The sequence below is a fragment of the Diutina rugosa genome (assembly GCF_008704595.1).
Source record: "Diutina rugosa strain CBS 613 chromosome Unknown scaffold21_size185207, whole genome shotgun sequence".
NCBI classification, from domain to species: Eukaryota; Fungi; Ascomycota; class Pichiomycetes; order Serinales; family Debaryomycetaceae; genus Diutina; species Diutina rugosa.
This window is the reverse complement of record NW_022995209.1, coordinates 166,847-185,387: the sequence shown is the minus strand read 5'-3', so window position 1 is coordinate 185,387 and position 18,541 is coordinate 166,847. Positions and strand designations below refer to the sequence as shown.

Here is an 18,541-nt window from a genome sequence, read left to right as displayed (position 1 = left end):
GCGCAGTTGTTGAAGTAAGTGATTATACCTTGTGTTGTCCCTTTCCCGTCGTAATGTAGTGTTGGTTGTTTTTGATCCACGGTTTAAGTGTGGCTTCTGTACATGAGACAGGAGCCCGCCCACTTAGTCGTGTTTCTTTCTCAAGGAGGAGTGTCGCTCGCAAGTAGCAAGCTACCTCGTTGAGTTCAACCAGGGAAAAACGGCGGGGGGGTAACAAAGCGGTCACTGAGTGGTAGGGATGGTCTTTACGATTCACCATGCTGAATATGGTTTTTGAAACCGGACACTCGCATAAGGTGTGTCGTATATTTCCAAGACCGTCCTGGATAGATCTGAGACGTCTGTCAAATTGCGACCTATGTTCAGCAGTGGCATCGTTCCACGTAGTGTGGTTGCTGATTTGCTGTTCCTGTGATGTGATCGCGGCGCAAAGAGTACAGCTTGGGAAATAGAAGGAAGCATGTATGTCTGCTGTTAACCGAAGATGGGTTTTCCATTTCCAAGTTTGAGTATACCCGTGGTAAAATTGCCAAACAATTTCCATAGACCATGGTTGCTTGTTGGTAATCTTCAGTACTTGATTCCAAAATATTCTCCATTCCTGCGGGTTTGGAGGCATGCCGTTTCCAAAATACTTCTCTGGCCATCTGGGGACGTCAATCCATTTCCTCTTATTGTACAGTTTCTTGTGGGTATTGTGGAAGGTTTGAACCGAAAGCGTCGTTCCATCTGGATCATGCTTCCCCTGAAGAACTAGTTGTGGTAGTTCTGCAACTTTAGGTTCCGATGTGATATCCGGAGGGACCTGTTTCACCTTCACTAACTTCGCCCATGCCTCAAGCCAGGCTTGTTCCCGTGGCTCAATTAAGTTTGAGGCAGTGATTTCATCAAGATTATCAGGATCCAAAAGTAGGTTGCACCAGGCACGCGGGCTCGGAGGAAGCCCTTGTAAGGTCGCGATCAGCAGAAGGCGTTCGATGAAATCATCCTTTGCCCAGTTGTCGCGCGCCTTTGGCTGGAAAAGATCAAAAATCATTTTCGCGCGGCGTCCCAAAAGTTGCTGTTGAAATTTGAGGAGACCGTATCCGCCCTTATTCACGGGGCCATACGCCCGGTCAGAAGAAATGCCGTTGAAAAAACTTTTGTGAATTAGTCCATCCAACTTCTTCATCGTGGCTTCTGGCATTGGACAGGTGAGGTCGCGGTATATCACTCTGGAAAGGAACAATGAATTTATCGCCTGGGCACGAAGGTGGGGTGGGTAGCTATTGAGGTCATAGCTTGATAACCGCCACATCTGTCGCGAAATTACTTGGTCCCATTTCACACCCGCATAGTTAATTCCAAGGTATTTGAACAGCGCATCATTAAAGTCTTTGACCTGGAAGTCCAATAAATCCCCAAGTCTTTCACCAAATTCAGAATCGAAGGTATAAAATACCGACTTGTGCTTGTTGATTTGCGAACCCGACATTGCGGCATCTGTTTCGAGTAAATCTCGAAGATGTCTGACGTCAGAGTAAGTCGTGATGAAAACAGCGATGTCATCAGCGAAAGCACAATATCGGGGACCCTTGTGTTGCGTCAGAAAAGTAACTCCTTCGAGGCGCAAATTGATCCACCGCAATAACGGTTCAAGTGAAAGGATGTAAAGCGTTGGCAGAAGCGGATTGCCTTGTCTCACTCCGCTAGAGAGCGGGAAAAGCGTGCTGTGAGTTTTGTTAATTTCAACTCGTCCCTTCTGTTGTGAGGTTATTGCAATGGCGAAGGCTACTGCTTTTGGGCCAAAACCTAGCTTGACCAATACCTCTCTCAACTAGTGGTGCAGGACCCTATCGAAAGCTTTGGATTGGTCGAGGAGGGCGATAGCCGCCAAGTTATAGCTTTGGTCATCCCGGAATTTGCGGATGAGGGAAAGTACCTCCGTTGTATTTTCCTCGATCCGTCTCGCTGGGATAAAACCTCGTTGAGATACGCCAATAAGGTTGTCTGCATATTTCAACAAACGCGTATTCATGGCTCTCGAAATGACACATAAACCAGATTGTGAAAGGGAGATGGGTCGATAATCTTGAATCAGTTCCGATGTGCCTTGTTTCGGAATAAGCGTAATGATTACTTCTTCAAAACATGGCAGAAGAACACCGTTTTGTAGGGACTCGGCTTCTTGCACAAGAAGTGTACCCAATGTTTTCCAGTGTGTCTTCAAAGATGTTACCGAGATACCGTCTTCACCAGGCGACGCACCATTGTTCATGCTCAGAAGTGCCGCATCTAGCTCTTCCAAATTAAAGGGTTGTTCCAAATCTTCTCTTCGTTCAGGGGTTAGTTGAACCCCATTGAGTATGGAGAGCCACTTCTCAAGTTCTGTCGAACGGGGAGGATCCACACCGTCATAGATCGAGGCGAAGTATCGTTTTCCAATCTCAACCATACCATCAGTGGATGTTGTACTGTCGGACGTCGGGGTGGCACGCAAAGTATGGAGATAGGTGGGGAGGGTCTTTGGTTTGAAATTACTCAAGAAGTGTCTCGCTGGAGGCAGGGGTATCATTGAAGGATCTCGCTGAACCGCTTTTCTCCATCCCGGGTGCGTTTCAAAATCCGCTACTTGCATAGTGAGGATCGCCTCTGCATATGTCAGCGGAGTTTGGGTGGCAAACCGTTCTCGAATAAAAAATTCCAAAGAGGGGTTCGGTTTCAAAACATATCGTCCGCGACCCAAACACAACGTGTGCTTGGGGTCGTGAAGGAATGTGATGAGGATGCCGTTATGGGAGCCCGAAAACCTATCAAGTTTCGAAAAACTGTACAACCTGGATGTGACCGTCGGCGATGTGTAAAAGCGGTCAAGTCTTGCACCATTTCCACTTCTGTTCGTACTGCCGTCGGCGTCATTGGGGGCGATAGAAACAAAAGAGTCATCAAGAGCATGTTTCCATGCGAGTTCTTGGAATCCGGACCAAGGTTGGTGTCTCGCATGGTGGGGGGCACTGTGTAACTCTGTGCGTGCAGGATCATAGTTAAAATCTCCTCCAATAATCAAAGAGATTTCAGCATGTTGAAGACGGAGCCTGGGTATGGTCCTCAGTATGGCCTCGTGGAGGATGGCGTGAAAAGCGCGGTGTGACAGGGTGCCTTCGCAGGGTGAATAAACCGAAAGTAGCCAGTAGAATTGCTTAGAGGGGTTGTGGAAAGCCACAACGTCGCTCGTGTAACGAGTGAGCGACTCAGAAGTATCTGGCGGGAGGTGCAAGTTGTTTTGCGACACAATTGACCATATGTAATGGGATGACTCACGTTCCTCAGGGTGAGGGTCGAAAGTTGTTTGTGCTGCGGGGCCAGACGATTGCTGACATTGATAAAACGGACTGACGAGATATCTCCAAAACAGGGGAAGGGCGAAAACCCAGTGGTACCTCTTGAAGAAAGACAAAATCAAATTGAAACTCGGTGGTAAGTTTCCCGAGGCGGTTCGAATCAGCAGAACGTTGAATATTGAAAGAAGCAATACGTGCTGCGTTCGGATGGCCCGACTTTAGCATAATTTCGCCGAGTCGAGCATTAAACCACTCACAACCTATCATTATGACCCGTGTTGGCACCAGACTCCGAAGAGGATCCGGTGTGTTTGGGGGACTTTGTGGTAGGTTGAGAAACCACCTGAGTAGTTGCATTCGATAAAAGGGATTCGTCAACTTGCGCCTTTGCGACCTTCGATGGTTTCGGCTTTGTTACCTTGGCGTTCTCCTTAGGCAGCGGCGTCTTGGGAGAGGACTTGAAGGTATTCGTTGTGCCCGAAGAGGTAGTCTTGGGGTCATTTGGCCGATCGGGTGGCAGCAGTACCTTTTCAGGTTGTTCAACTACCATATTATCGCCCATAGCGTGAGCATCGTTGGGGGAGCTGGCCGAAGTCGGAGGGGCAGGGGCCGTTGTCCCCTCTTCCTGGGGTTGGTCTGGGCCGAAGATCGCCTGATCCTTGGGGTTCAAGAAATCGAAAATATTGTGTTCAACGGGGCTGTCTCCTTGGCGCCTGGAGGGAGGAGTGCCTGCCTGGCAACGAGGAGGGGAAGCACTTCTTTGACGCCGGGACGGGGAAGTACTTCTTCGACGTCCGGAGTGAGGGTGTCCTCCCTGGCGCTGGGGTGAGGGTGTTCTCCGCGGCGGTGAAGGGGAATGACGCCCCTTTCCGGAAGACCTGTTTCTCGCATAGGACACGGTTGTCCAGCCATCCGCATCGACTTCCATCACGGCATCGGTGGAAGGGCGTGTCAAAACGGTGGGTGGAGGAGTCTTCCGTTTCAGGGAGGTAGTTGGAGGGGCACTCGTCAGTTGTTGGGCAACGTTAACAACTGCTTGCGGGTTTCTTTGACTTCCTAACAACGGGTAATCAATCTCAAAGGTTTCCGCCACGGGAGGTCTGAAATTATTTGCCTGCTGATGGGGGGGGGTTGCGCACTCGGCCCACCGCGTTACGTTTCGTACCACGATTTGGAGCTGGGTGACTGATGTTTTCAGGGACTTGTTTGAGGCGCTTGTTTCTCTTTGGACACTCTGTTCCCCTATGTCTCGTATTACATTTCTTGCAAACGACGATAGCAGACGGATCACGACGGTAGTGTACTTGTCCACACGTCGTACAAGTTTTGCAACAGTTGAGCGACAGTACGTGCAATATTTTGTGGTTTGGGAGAAAATCCTGAAGTGGGAGATTTCTCCGTCTGCCGTGGTAATACTGGGGAGCGGAGCATTTCCGTCAAACGAGTACGCGATAATCACTTGTATGAAGTCCGAGTCCGGGATCTCATGGATTTGCCCCACAATTTCAATGGATACCTCTGCCTCATCAAAGTGCGCCGCGGCCTGGAATTCAAGTTTCATCATCGGACAATTCCTCAAACTTCTCTTTCTCTGTATCTTTGACATACATCGATGAGACTGCCTTGCCGCACCGACCTATTCGTATATCTCCCACCGTCCACTACCACCACTCTCCCCTACTAAAATCCAAAAAGTTCGCTTTTTCCCTACTAAAACCCAAAAAGTTCGTTTTGAAAGTTCGCTTTATTCTCACGCATTTTTCAAAATCGTCCTGCAGATTGCCCCCTTTTTTTGTTAGCGCACGCGAAGTTCGTTTTCTTGAAAAGTTCGTTTTTCCTCAACTTACGGGTATGGATCCTATTTTAAAGGATCTGGAGTAACTTTGTGCCTCAATAAAGCGCCCCAGTCAGTTGGCATATACTTCAAGGCATTGGTCAAATGACCCGAATACCGTCAACACTAGTTAAAAGGGTATATTGTAAAAGTGCAATCACTCACAGAAAGCATTCCTTGCCCACATTGTATGAACCGCTTTTCCCTGGCGGTAGTTTGGTGCTGACGCGTTCTCTCGCCAGTCGCGTCTGGCAGCCTACCCCACCACCATTGGCTGAATGCGCCTGGACACTTGCAAACAAGAACATCGCCTTTTTACTATCAAATACGTCCCATCATATTTTTACACGCGTACAGTCACTCTATTTTTTGAGTTGTTGTATACTTTCAAGATTCGAACCTACATATGTGTGAGTTGTCTCCAGATTTTGCATTTTCGTCGTGATATCATAAATCAGCCTGGTAATTCTGGCGGGGAGGCGGGTTTATTCAACGCATATTTCCGGTCAACGGACGACCTCATCGCACAACAATAAGGACAGCGGGACTGTATCTCCGAATGCATTGCCAAAGAAAAGGACATCATCTACCATAATCTTTACGTGGTTTCCCAACTAAGATGACCCTGAACGTATGTTGAGAGTTTCATTATCACCGCAAACATGGTCGGTGAAGATGCCACGGTGTCGAGATTGGCCGACCCTAACCAGTGTCCTGCCAGTCCAGCAAACGAATTATCCAATACTATGGTTCCAATTACATACAATAACTACTTTGGAAGGGTTTGGTTGCCTTCGCTTGATCGAAAGGAGTCCTGGTGGCGTGCCAAGGTTGTGTAGTCATTCACTCACAACGATGGCTTACCAAGCGCCGACACGGCAGAATTCGAGTGAAATGGTGGTCAGGATTAACCGTGGTAATTATTTGTCTAAATATGCGCGTTGGTCAAGTTACTACGTCTTCCCTGTGGTTCTAGATGGCCATCACAGTATACTGCTGGCCCTCTGAAATTTTGACCCAAAAGTACACCAAATCAGGACGTCATCGATTTACTACTGAATTGCGGACTCTTTATTTCAAATTGAATGGTCACGTTTGTACACTGTCTGCTTCAGCTGTCAATTTATTTGATTTAATGGCGTTCTCACTCTTAGTATCATAATACACTAATAGCTTGAGCACTCAAAAAGATTTTCATCGGAAGTGGTTACACAAACGACAGTCTCCGTTGCAGGTACCGTTAGTTTGAGCTTATCACTTTTGATATGAACAATTTTAGCACCAATGAACCTGCAACTTGTTCATTGATTGAGATCATGGACACGTCATTGAAAGCGCTGCAGAAAAGGTGTTCTAGAACAGCTTTATCGCTCCTAATTGTCTGAAGCTGAATGATTTCATGTCGTACAAATCAGTGTCATCCCCATGGTGGGAGTTTTCCAGATGAGTTCCACGCGCGATGACCACCACAACCTTTAGTCAACGCTTGCGTTACTACACACGGAGAAGCACTAAAGCGGGAGTAATGGCTCCCAATCGGACACGGGCGAGTGGGTTTCTGCGGAACCGGTCCGACTTCCACTAACCGGGAGGCACACCGGTCCGACGGTGCATGACGATCCGAGGTCGCATGTGCAGTGACAGGAGATTACAAATTACTTATAACGTCTGGCGCCAGCCGCATCGCCAGGTCCACAAGGCATCCTATACTGGGATAAGACCATATATGACAATGCTGCTGCCCGAAACAGCAAATAAGGAGTCCAACACCGCGTCAAACTCATCAATCGAGCGGACCGACGACACCCGGAGTTATCATGGCGAAGCTAACGATGCTCACGATGCCCAGACGGTGGTATCACACATGTCGGTGTTGGAACGAGTACAAACCCAGCTTGGGTTCTTCAACCCGCGAATGAAACAGGTGAGAAGACGCATTGTCGTCAAGTTCACGCTGATATACTTGACGATGGGGATCTTGATGTTAGGGATCTTTTCGATATACTGGGGGTCAATGATGCACCGAGACGACCACATGAAATACCTTAAGTTCTTGGTGGCGGTGGAAGATGTCGAAACCATCGACGGCGTGCCTCCCATTTTTGGTAACCGAGTAATTGACGTGGTGACGCTGCCAGAAGCTCGCTATTATGGTGATTGGCAGGTTTATACCCCACTGAATTTCAGTGAGATTCGCCCGAAGCACTCCACCGGCGACACCCAGGCGGACGTGGAGGAATTGGTTCACATGCAAAGGTATTGGGGAGGCCTCTACATTAAGCAGAACTCCACCCACCGGTTATATGAGGCGTTGTTGAATGCGAATACTTCCTACGCAGCCGGTAACGAATCGTGGCGATTCGTCTACGAAACGGGGCGTGACGTTGAAAATGTCCCCACGTACATCGTGCCCAATAGTCAAATCATCGAAGGAATGGTTTTGGCCCATCAAAATGATATGAACAGTCAATTGATCGATATCATTCGCCAAAAGGGGAAAAACTCAGCAGAGATTTTGGACAAAGGGTTGCTGGTACTCTCTCAACCACTCGATTTCGAGTCATACGACATGAGACCGTCGACGCAGCCAGTGGTGATGGCGCCGGCGCAGGTGGGGTTGGTCTATTTGATCATCGTGACGTTCTTCCAGTTCGGCTTTTTCATCGACTTCCACAAAACAGTGGCGGGCTACCCGATGAAGAAGCCTCATTATTTGCTCTACCGTCTTCTTGGGTCGTTCCTCACCTACTTCTGGCTATCGCTCATATACTCGTTGGTTTCTTTGGCATTTCAGATCGACTTCACCAAGGCTTTCGGGCGTGGTGGCTTCCCAGTATACTGGATGACGATGTGGCTCACCATGTGTGCTCTTGGAGGTATGAACGAAATCATGGCCCACGTTCTCATAATGGTGTTCCCGCCTAGTCTTGGGTTCTGGTTGATCTTTTGGGTCATTGCTAATGTGTCGTGCACATTCACGCCAATGACTCTCACTGCCAACTTCTACCGCTACGGGTACGCCTTGCCCGTCTATAATGCCAATGAGATCATCAAGGTGGTCTTTTTCGACACCTATAAAGGCCATATGGGCCGCAACTACGGGATTCTCGTGGCGTGGGTGGTGGCGACGAACCTCATGTTGGCAGTGGTGCTCCCCATATTCGGCAAAGTGATGGGTAAAAAGGGTGCCAAGTTGAGACAACAGGCCGAGAAAGAAGCAGCAAGACAGAAGTCGGTGTAGAACGATTGTATACGCGAGACAATTAATATAGACGCAAACTAGTGAAAACAACATTTCCCATTCAAAATGCCTGCAGAGCGTATTCTAGGATAGAGTTACTCGTGGAAGTAATCAAAATTGAGGTCTCCACTGATTACAAGGCTTCTTGTTCAATTCAAATTGTATTTTGAAGACTAGGATTTGAAATAGAACCACAATATATACCATTGTTGACATGGTCATAACCCCCATCTACAACCTCTCATTTCTCGATTGTTCAACATGTATTGTCTGTAAACAAACTAACAAACCTAATCAATAGGTTCAAACATTCTCCAGTCAATCCACCACCATCTCTTGGCCTTAGCTTGGGCGACGTCAGCGCCGTCGGCGGTGGGGGCAGCGATCGCGATAGTAGCAACGGTAGCAACAACAAGGGCCTTGAAGTTCATGGTGATGGGTTTTTCAAAGACACATCGCAGGGGGTCTATATACTCTGTAAGTGGTCGAGTGATTGGTGGCTCAAACAGGAAGGTATGTCGTTCCAAGACCATACGAACGCTGTGAAAGCACCAGACACTGCCGATTTATAACCCCCATAGTCAATGACCAGCCTGCGTCATTATTGGCTCATATAAATGCAACAGAATGTGGTAGACACTATTCCCATAATGCCATTTACCGAGCTGGAGCAATTACCCCACAGATCGACGTCACCGTGTGGCTGGTGTACCTCACGAAAATGTGTGTATTGGAAGTGCCAGAAATAATTAAGTCAGTTTCAACATCCTAAGGGTGGTGGCTGGCACGTTCTCTGGCCATAGTGTGGGTGCGGTCAGGAGGAGGCTCAAGCAGTGGAATACAGCCATTCAAATGATAGCTACTGCGGAGGTGATGAAACAGGGAGATGGGCCCCCAACGATCGAGGAAAAGAGCCGGCATTTGGTCTTAAAGCCCAGGCAATTCAGCATGCAAAGTCATCTGGGCAGGGTGAAGAATATGGCGGCTGCGACTCCGATGGACACACCAGCGAGTCTTGCAAATGCCTCAGACTCTAAGCATTTGATATTAAGATTCATTCATTGAAAAAACACCTTGTCCGTGGTCTTTAATGTTTCCATTGTTTGTAAATTGGTCTCGCCCTAACTGATTAGATATCTCGCTCACAATCTGGTGATGATTCCTGCATATAGTGAAGAGAGCGAAGGTAAACGAAGCCATTGCCGCCATCCCCATATTAAATTGATTGGCTCAGAAACTGAAGAGGAGGTACGGGAAGCACGCTGCTTTGAGACCAGCACGTTTGGAGGCGAGGCAATGTTCCATGAAATTGGGATCAGGTGGCTACGACACGGATACGTGGGTGGGCTAGGGGTCGAGCCAAATGATAACCCTGGTGGCATTCCGTCCAGAGATATTGAGAAAGGTCTCTCAAGTTTGAGAGTATATTGCCGGAGAAGGCTTTCTTACCTTACATCACTCGAGTATTTACACCAATATTTGACCAGTCCTGGTTGAAGTGAATGCAATATTGTGGAAATGGGGTATAAAGAAGAAGTTAGGAATCCGGGGTATACTTTTAGGTTGCAAGGGAGTTGAAGGGCGGCCTATCATAAAGGAAGCTTGGTGTATAACTCAGGGTTGAGCGATACATGAAGCCACTGATGCCGCGGTGACCATTGAGTAATGTCACCTTTGATCGCATTATACTACCAGCGGAAATGATGTCGCTTTAGTGATGGGTGCCGACTTCCACTTGGAAAATCCGTTCCAAAGCTGTAAAGCTGATTGAATATTGTCCTGTACTGAATCTGTGTTTAATTGAAGCAATTATCACCACTATGCCCATCTGTGGACCACAATTTGTCGAGTGAATGGTACTATAGTTGGGTACAGCCAGACCAAAAAACTGAACGGGTCCTCTGCCACCGGGATTGGCCACCTTCAAAAGGGTACAATGGAGTTCGTTGTCACCATGATTCAACTCGGACTGGGTCCAAGTTTGTGGGCCGCTTTACTCCTCTTCAGCGCTCTTACTAAGTAGGAAGTGAAGTATGACGAGCCATTGGATCCATCAGTGAATGGTTTCATCCACTGGTGATTTCAGGTGAACACATTTCCAAGGCTAGTAAATGTAGGGACTCATCCACTTGAGTGATTGTGTATGACCGCCACGATGATAGGAGAGTTGTTTCAGTGCTTGTCTAGGCATTCACCAAACCGGCAACGGCTGTAAGACTTCCAGGTTTTACCTCCGTAATGTTGGCGCCAATCAGTCGCCTTGTGGACATTCATGAATCATTCCTAAGACAGCAGTGGTGGTGACGTAAACATGACCGCCTGGTGTTTTGATCTGTCATACCTTTCATCGTTTGATTTGATGTTCACTCGACATCAATTTATTGCGTGTAATCCCTTCATAACACAACATCAATTATGGAAAATGGCCCACATACAGCGTTGGAATAAGCCGATTGATATCTCAGAATTGACTTTTTCCCAAGTTACAATGAATGTCTGTCGAAACCATGTATAACAATGCTAGTGGGTAAACACGACTTCACAAGTCCCGATTCTATCCAACAGGTTCCAAAGAGTAGCCAACAAAGAGTTTAGGAAATATTAATGGCCGAAGTACCCGACGAATTCGTCTCAAGATATTGAATTACCCACGGATATCCCTTGAGTATTGCCTCAACCTCCTGGCTGGTTCAATTCATTCGGGGACAATTATGTTAGGAATTTCAATAACAATAGAAGACTGATCATTCGAAGAAAAACCCACAGCCAGTACAATATTGTCTCAAATCTTCTCGCATGGACGCGATGGCACCGTGTCATCTTACACAGCCACTACTCGCAAACGCAACGGAATTTCGGGATAATCGAAGTCAACCAAAGCTTTTTCGTATCAAAATAAGCCACCGACGAATTTCACCACTCAGTTTCACGACACGGACGGGATCTGGCCACCATTGTTCTACCGCCGGACGACGATGAGCCAGCTTTGAAGCGCGCAACGCCATCTCAGCCGCCAAAAGTACCTCTTCTTAATCCACCAGTGTCTGAAATGTCTTTCTGTTTCACTCGTTGGACGCAGCAAGGGTGCCGTTTGCCACATGTTCGGCGCATCAAGACCGTCGCACAATAGTGGAAGCAACACACCACAAAGCTGGCCGTTACAAAATACGCCTCCTGTAACCACTTTACCTCTGTCGACTGGTGCTGTACCCAGGGTATTATTCGTTTAACTGGCTTTTGCCTTTGCTGACATCCCTGCTGACACCACCCGTATTTTCGCCGTCTTGGTGGACGCGTGTCGTCGGCCACAAAGCACTGGCAGGCACTGGCAATGTGCTCACCAACTGAGACAAAGCCTCAGGGTCCCTTCAGGGTCCCAAGGTTCACAATGGCCCCCGCAACCACACATGGCGTGGTCGCGTGCACCTTCGCTGCTTTACGGGAGTTCAAACTCTAAACGTACGCTAATTTATCCTATTGGAGTCTAAATCTGGCTCAATCCCTTCTCTCGTGTCGAGGTGCCGCCCGTCGTATTACTAACTACTAGACGTGGAATTTGCACTACAAATTTTTTGCGGGTTACCATTTGCAAACCCGCAGAGCCGGCCCGCTGCCGGAACACAAACCCCGAAGTGCTGCCACCACAGCTGCCACAAAAGCCCCGTACGATAGCGATAAGAATAGGTTGGCTGAAACAGTTGAAATATTGCGAAAAATACGTGGTTCCCCCCTACGGATGAAGGTCGAGCCGATAAGGGATTGCTAGTGGCTCAAAATACGACGGGGGTATGCAACTTAATTCCCGAAGCGACACTTAGCACCACTAAGGGTTTGCAGCACTCATTGTACCCACCGTCACCCTGCCAATTGAGAACCGGATCATCTCATCGACGGACAATCAACGTTAACAATCTTATTTTTCCGTCATTGTTTTTCTTTCTTAAGCGATAGATCGTTAGCTATTGTTGAGGGCACGATTTTCGGCGAGTTGCCAAAGCATAATTGCTCGCTGCATACTTCCGTAAACACCAGTGCATGCGTGGAAAATATGATGTGCTGAATATTTTCAATGCACATGTACACGATGCGCAATGAGGGCGAATTACTCCTATACTATACCAGGTGAGTCCTGAAGATATCATTGGAATGATTAAATGACAAATTATACACTATGCTAAAAGGCAAAACTAGAAAAGCATTGCGACGAGGAGAAGCAGCACTGCCGCCCGCGGGATGGTGACGACGCTACCGGCGCCCTCGTACTCCACGGGAGTGTGGGTGGCTTCCCCAGTAGACTGGCTCGTGGCCAGGGTAGTGAACGACACCGGACCCGAGGGAGCGGGGCCAGGGCCACCGGCCACGGGGGCAGACGCAGTGTTTGGAGGAGCGGGGGCAACGGGCTCGGGAGCCACCGAAGGACGTTGTTCCGACTCCAACGTCTTGTTGGTCGGCTCGGGCTGAGCTTCAGTGGCTTGAGGGTTAGCCCCAGTAGGAGCAGCCTCAGTGGGAGCCGGGTTAGCTTCAGCAGGCTTAGTCGCTTCAGGCTTAGCCTCAGTAGGAGCCGGGTTAGCTTCAGTGGGAGCGGCAGGGTTAGTTTCCTCCGGCTTTGCCTCAGTGGGAACACCTTCAACAGGCTTAGTCGCTTCAGGTTCAGTCACCTCAGGCTTCGTCTCCACAGGCTTCGTCTCCTCGGGCTTAGCTTCAGTAGGAACAGCTTCAGCAGGGTTAGTCTCCTCAGGTTTAGCTTCAGTAGGGGTAGGTGCACCGGGCTGAGTCGCTTCAGGGTTGGGGATGACGACACCAGTACTAGTCCCACCGTTGGTCTCGGGTTGAGGCTGAGGGTTTTCTTGGTGTTCAGTGGTAGGCTCAGCCCCAGCTTCAGTAGTGGTGGGAGGACACTCGACCCACACCGTGGTCGTCTTAGTTTCACATTGTTGTTGGTGGCAGATGACAATAGTAGTCTCTTTGTGCTCAACTTCCTTAGTGGTAATGACCGGACCGTGGTCACCAGTAGTGGTTTCAACAACACAGGGAACTTCGACGGTAGTGGTCTTCTCCTCACACACTGGACACTCCTTAGTGACGGTGGTGGTGGTCTTGGTAGTGACAATTTCAGGAGGGAAAATGACATCCGAAGAAGGCTCACCGCCAGTAGAAAAAGCAGCAGACGAAGGTTCAGTCGACAAAGCAGGTTCACCACCAGTAGAGGCATCACCACCAGTCAAAGACGCATTGGACGAAGGATCGGCCCCCTGAGTGATGTCAGCAGACGAAGGATCAGCCAGTGATTGAGCTGTATCAGCGGACGAGGGCTCAGGCACAGCGGTGTTAACAGACGATGAGGTTTGGTCAGTAGAACTATGTTCAGTCAAAGGCTCGTCAGCAGAAGAAGTCAACGAGGGTTCAACAACCACCGTGGTACCATCAGCCAGCGAAGGTTCCCCGGTAGAGGAAGGGTCAGCGGAAGTGGAAGGGTCAACCGAAGGCGAAGGTACCGCTTCAGTGGACGAAACCGCAGACGCTTCAGTTGCAGATTCACTTGAAGGCGAAGGAACAACGTCAGTCGAAGGCGAGGCGTCAGTCGAAGGCGAGGGGACAACTTCAGTAGATGGCTCAGTCGTCTCAGCCGAAGTCTCAGCCACACTTCCAGTGACATCAGAAGACAAGATTTCACCCCCAGTGGCCGAGGTGATCAAACTCGAGCCAGTCGACTCGGTAGACGAAGGAGCGTTGTCCAGCGAAGTCGCCGATTCAGTGAGTTCGGTGGCGAACACGTCCGAGCTCAGAGACGAGAGAGTCTCCGAAGTAATATCCAGACTCAAAGGAGCGTCCACGCTCGAAGTAACATCCAGACTCAAAGGAGCGTCCACGCTCGAGGTGACATCCAGACTCGAGGGAGCGTTCAGGCTGGTTTCTTCAACACTCAGGTTCGAGGGAGACACTACCGTGTCCAGACTTGACGGAGCAGCATCACTGGTAGAAGGCGAAGCGTCATTGGTGGAAGGCGAAAGCTCGTCAAGGCTGGAAGTGGGGGGAACCTCAGACGACGAGTCAGGCAGCAGAGTCGACGCGGTTTCGGCGCTCGAAGGAAACACGTCCAGGCTCGAAGGGGAGGCTTCTTCACTAGAAGAGGTAGGAGCAGCCAGCGACGACGGAGCCTCAGTCGAAGAAGGAGCGTCAGTCGAAGAAGGAGCGTCAGTCGAAGAAGGAGCGTCAGTCGAAGAAGGAGCGTCAGTCGAAGAAGGAGCGTCAGTCGAAGAAGGAGCGTCCGACGAGGTAGGGGCGTCCGACGATGAAGGCACAATGTCGAGGGAAGTGGTAATGTCCAGAGAAGTGGGAATTTCCAGACTCGAGGGAAGGACAACCACAGTGCTGGAAGAGTTACTCCAGAAAAATGAAGACGTAGGTTCCAAAGTCGACAGCTCAATTGACAGCGAAGACGCGTCAGTGGACAGTTGTACCAGCGAAGTGGGCTCTTCAGAAGAGGAGGGCACTTCAGTGGTCAGTTCCACAGACAGAGTGGGCTCTTCGGACGACGAAGGCAATTCCGACAGCGATGCGGGTTCCTCAGTTGACAGGGCGTCAGTCGACAGTTCCAGCGACAGCGATGGTTCGTCGGTGGTTGAAGAAGACGGTTGCTCAGTGGTAAGTTCAGCCAGGGAAGTGGGTTCTTCAGTAGACAGTTCAACCAGAGAAGTGGGCTCCTCAGTAGATGAAGGTGCTTCACTCAGCAGACTAGGTTCTTCGGTCAGCAGCGACGATTCTTCAGTCAGCAGCGACGGCTCTTCAGTCAGCAGCGACGGCTCTTCAGTCAGCAGCGACGGCTCTTCAGTGGACAGAGAAGGTTCCTCGCTCAGCAGTGTGGGTTCGTCAGTAGACAAAGGTGCCTCAGTCAGCGATTCTTCAGTCAGCAGCGACGGTTCCTCAGTGGACGAAGATACTTCAGAAGACAGAGTGGGTTCCTCAGAAGACAGAGTGGGTTCCTCAGAAGACAGAGTTGGCTCGTCGGTCAGCAGCGACAGCTCCTCAGTGGACGAAACTTGCTCGGAAGACAGACTAGGTGCTTCGGATGACAGACTAGGTGCTTCGGATGACAGACTAGGTGCTTCAGATGACAGAGAAGGCTCCTCGGTCAGCAGCGAGGGTTCTTCAGTCAGCAGCGAGGGTTCTTCAGTCAGCAGCGAGGGTTCTTCAGTCAGCAGCGAGGGTTCTTCGGTTGACAGAATAGACTCTTCAGTCAGGGACAGCTCCTCGGTCAGCAGAGACAATTCAGTCAGCGATTCCGTGGTCAGTTCCACTGTCAGTTCGGACGACGACGTGATCAATGGAGACGACGACTCTTCCGAAGAAGACGTGGGCGTGTCCGACGAAGTAGGAGTGTTTGACGTCAGCGTCGGGTAAGGCGTCAAAATCACCACCGTCTTGGTGCCGCCACTGGTAGTAACAAACGGCAACGTCGTCGTCAGGACCGCCGTCCCCGTCCACCCCGTAGTGGTTCTAGCAATGGCCATCCCGTCGGCCCCCGCCAGCCCCGTCACCGAACCACCAGGGTAGTAGCGCGTCCAGGTATTGGTCTTGGTAGTGGACAGAGACTTACACTTATAGGTATTGCCATAAGTGAAGTTTTTGCCCACCCCGTCGTCGGTAAACGTCAAAAACGGCACGTAGCCAGCGGGGATGCTCCCCATGGTGACGGTGACTTTGCCCGCAGAACATGACACCGTATAGGGACTAATGCTCAGCCCTTCATTGGTTTTGGGCGAGTTCCAGTCGTTTACCCCTAAAGAGTAGGTCACTTTCACCGTGGAACAGTCGATGTTGCCGTCGGCGATTGACGCCAGAATCAGCGCCAGGTCGTAGCCGTCGGCACACACACCGGTGCGGACGATATCGGACGGGCCTCTTTTACCCTGAGACTTCTCGGAGTCGTATTCCCCGTGAATATTAAAAGTATAGGAAAAATCGTTGGCGCCGTCGTTGATTGTCCACGTGTTCAGTCCTGCTTGCCAGAAGCTCAGACAGTGCAAGTCGCCTGACTCAAACGCGAACCCCTGGCAGAGGAACACCTGAAACCACGCCTCGCCATAAACTTCGGTGGTGGGCGTCACGGCGTCGGTCGCAGTGCATTTGAGGGTGCCGTCAGTGTCGACGCCTCCCGACATCGTACAGTGGGCGTACACGGTGTCGCCCACCTTCAAGTCCACCGTCTTTGCCGCGAACAGAAACACCCCCGGAAGCGTCAAATGGAAAGTATCGCCGGGGGACACTTTGGAGCCGTCGATCCCCCAGTCGACGGTGGTGGTCCAGATCGCCAGCGGTCTCTGGTTGGGCACCTGGGGCACCACGGAAGAGATGCCGGAAAACACTCCCGTCACCTCCTGGGCGGCGACGGCGATTGCCGCCAGCGCTGCGGCAACGAGCGATTGGAGTTTCATCAGCACGGATTGGGAATTCGGTAGCAGGAGACCAGGCGACACCGCCGCCTATTATATATATATATCCAAGGGGGAATCTTCGTCGCTTAGGATTATAGTGGACATTTGGAAAATAATATTTCGATATGCAGCCGCCGCGAAGCGACTGCAAGTGACGCCTGCACCTCAGGCTAATTTATGATTGGCAACAAATCTGGGGGACAACGATACCACCATGATGAGGGCTGGATTCACAAAAAATCAGGGTAATACAATGTAGGTTAGCCTTAGATGGCATGGGTAGTTAGCAGCTGGCTTGAGTCAGAGTTGTTTTTTCGGGAGTGTTTGGTTCTAACATCATCGCCCGATGCCGCTGCTGCACTGGTGAAATTCCGAAACGACGCTGACTCCCAATCGGGTGTTAAGGGCGACGGGGCGCATCTCCGTCGGCGACGACATCACCTGCCCCAACCGTCGAGCCACAATCTAGCCCCCGATGACGTGGGCAATCGCCCCACCGCACGCCAATCGCCCCATCGCCCAACCGCACACGCCCGGGCGCCGAACGTCTGGAACCGGCGCTTCGACTCCCGCACCTCCCCCACTCCCCGCTCCCTCAGCTGAGCAAGCCTCGTGGCAACTGTCTTCGAAGCAATCGGTGCGCTGGGTATATGCGCTGCTACACCCCATCATGGCGATAGGGTCGTTCACTAGCCACGTTAGCCGCCATTAAATATTAGGTTAGTCGGCACTAGATTCGACTAGATCTGGCGATGGCGCCGCAGAAGCCGCTGGCGTTGGCATCACAACTGCCTAGCGCCCAGCGCCCAGCGCCCCAACCCTCATGCCACTCTACGCTATGGCGTGTGTTTCGTATCAGCGCTTGGCTCATGATGCTATCTCGTAATCGGAGGCAGCGTCAGGTGGTGAGGCCGTCCCGCTGTGCAAGCTGCCGCAAAAAGCAGCCGAAAAATAATCATCGCCATAGCGAAAGGACTCCATCGCCAATCCATGCATGGCGCAAAAATAAAAATTTCGCCAGCGGGCAGCGCCGCGAAAGCGCCGTATCTTCACCATGCCGCCTACCATTCAACATAGAGGACGACGCCTCATCCCGCAGCGGATTAATGCCCAATGCAATCCCGAATGTCCTCTCTAAGCCTCCCAATGGATTCACACTCAATGACATTTACAAACTAATGGAGTATAGCTTTACGGTGACCAAAGTGGCAATGGAGAAACACCCCCGCTGGCGCCATCGCTGGCGCCGGCGCCCGTGGCGCCATCGCGCCCCCCTATCGATAACGCCAAGGGTCCCCGGAAGAACCTTCTTAGTTAGGCTTGGATGGAAACCCCGGGCAAGCAACCACCGGCGCCTAGACGAGAAGATTGCTGTTGATCTTCAGCAGCTTTCGCGCAGGGCGCACGCTTTGCGTTGACATGCTATTTCCGAGCGCCGACGGCAACTCGCACGCGCAATTTGGGGGCTAATCACCAGGTGCGGGTGCGATGGCGAGATCCCCCCCTATAGATGCATGCGCTCGAATGGGCGACAATAGCGGCGCCAGTACGAGCAGCAGTACGAGAAGCGGCGCGGGGGCGACTTTAAACAATAGCAGCAAAAAGCAACAGCGCTAGGGGGGCGCTACTGGCGCAGATTTCACCTGGCTCCGTTTGTGGCACTCGCTTACTGGGCCATCGCTGGTGGAACCTGAATAAGCCATCTCGGCAA

At 50.6% G+C, this 18,541-nt stretch overlaps 4 protein-coding genes across 4 annotated transcripts; 1 reads left to right on the top strand and 3 right to left on the bottom strand. All coding sequences in view use genetic code 12, as the record gives it.

The window, feature by feature from the left end:
* Positions 1-22: 22 nt before the first annotated feature.
* DIURU_005430 (uncharacterized protein) lies at positions 23-2,617 on the bottom strand (the record flags this gene model as incomplete). The annotated part of the gene is made up of 2 exons (XM_034158412.1): positions 23-1,809; positions 2,008-2,617. 2 exons carry the CDS (start codon positions 2,615-2,617, stop codon positions 23-25), a joined length of 2,397 nt encoding a protein of 798 aa, XP_034009854.1.
* A 956-nt stretch (positions 2,618-3,573) lies between these two features.
* Positions 3,574-4,926, bottom strand: DIURU_005429 (uncharacterized protein; the record flags this gene model as incomplete). Its single annotated transcript, XM_034158410.1, has 1 exon — positions 3,574-4,926. The coding sequence occupies one exon, from the start codon at positions 4,924-4,926 to the stop codon at positions 3,574-3,576; it is 1,353 nt and encodes a 450-aa protein (XP_034009853.1).
* Positions 4,927-6,880: 1,954 nt separating this feature from the next.
* DIURU_005428 (SNG1 family protein) lies at positions 6,881-8,395 on the top strand (the record flags this gene model as incomplete). Its single annotated transcript, XM_034158409.1, has 1 exon — positions 6,881-8,395. The coding sequence occupies one exon, from the start codon at positions 6,881-6,883 to the stop codon at positions 8,393-8,395; it is 1,515 nt and encodes a 504-aa protein (XP_034009852.1).
* Positions 8,396-12,582: 4,187 nt separating this feature from the next.
* On the bottom strand, positions 12,583-16,830 carry DIURU_005427 (uncharacterized protein; the record flags this gene model as incomplete). Its single annotated transcript, XM_034158408.1, has 1 exon — positions 12,583-16,830. One exon carries the CDS (start codon positions 16,828-16,830, stop codon positions 12,583-12,585), a length of 4,248 nt encoding a protein of 1,415 aa, XP_034009851.1.
* Positions 16,831-18,541: the final 1,711 nt, after the last annotated feature.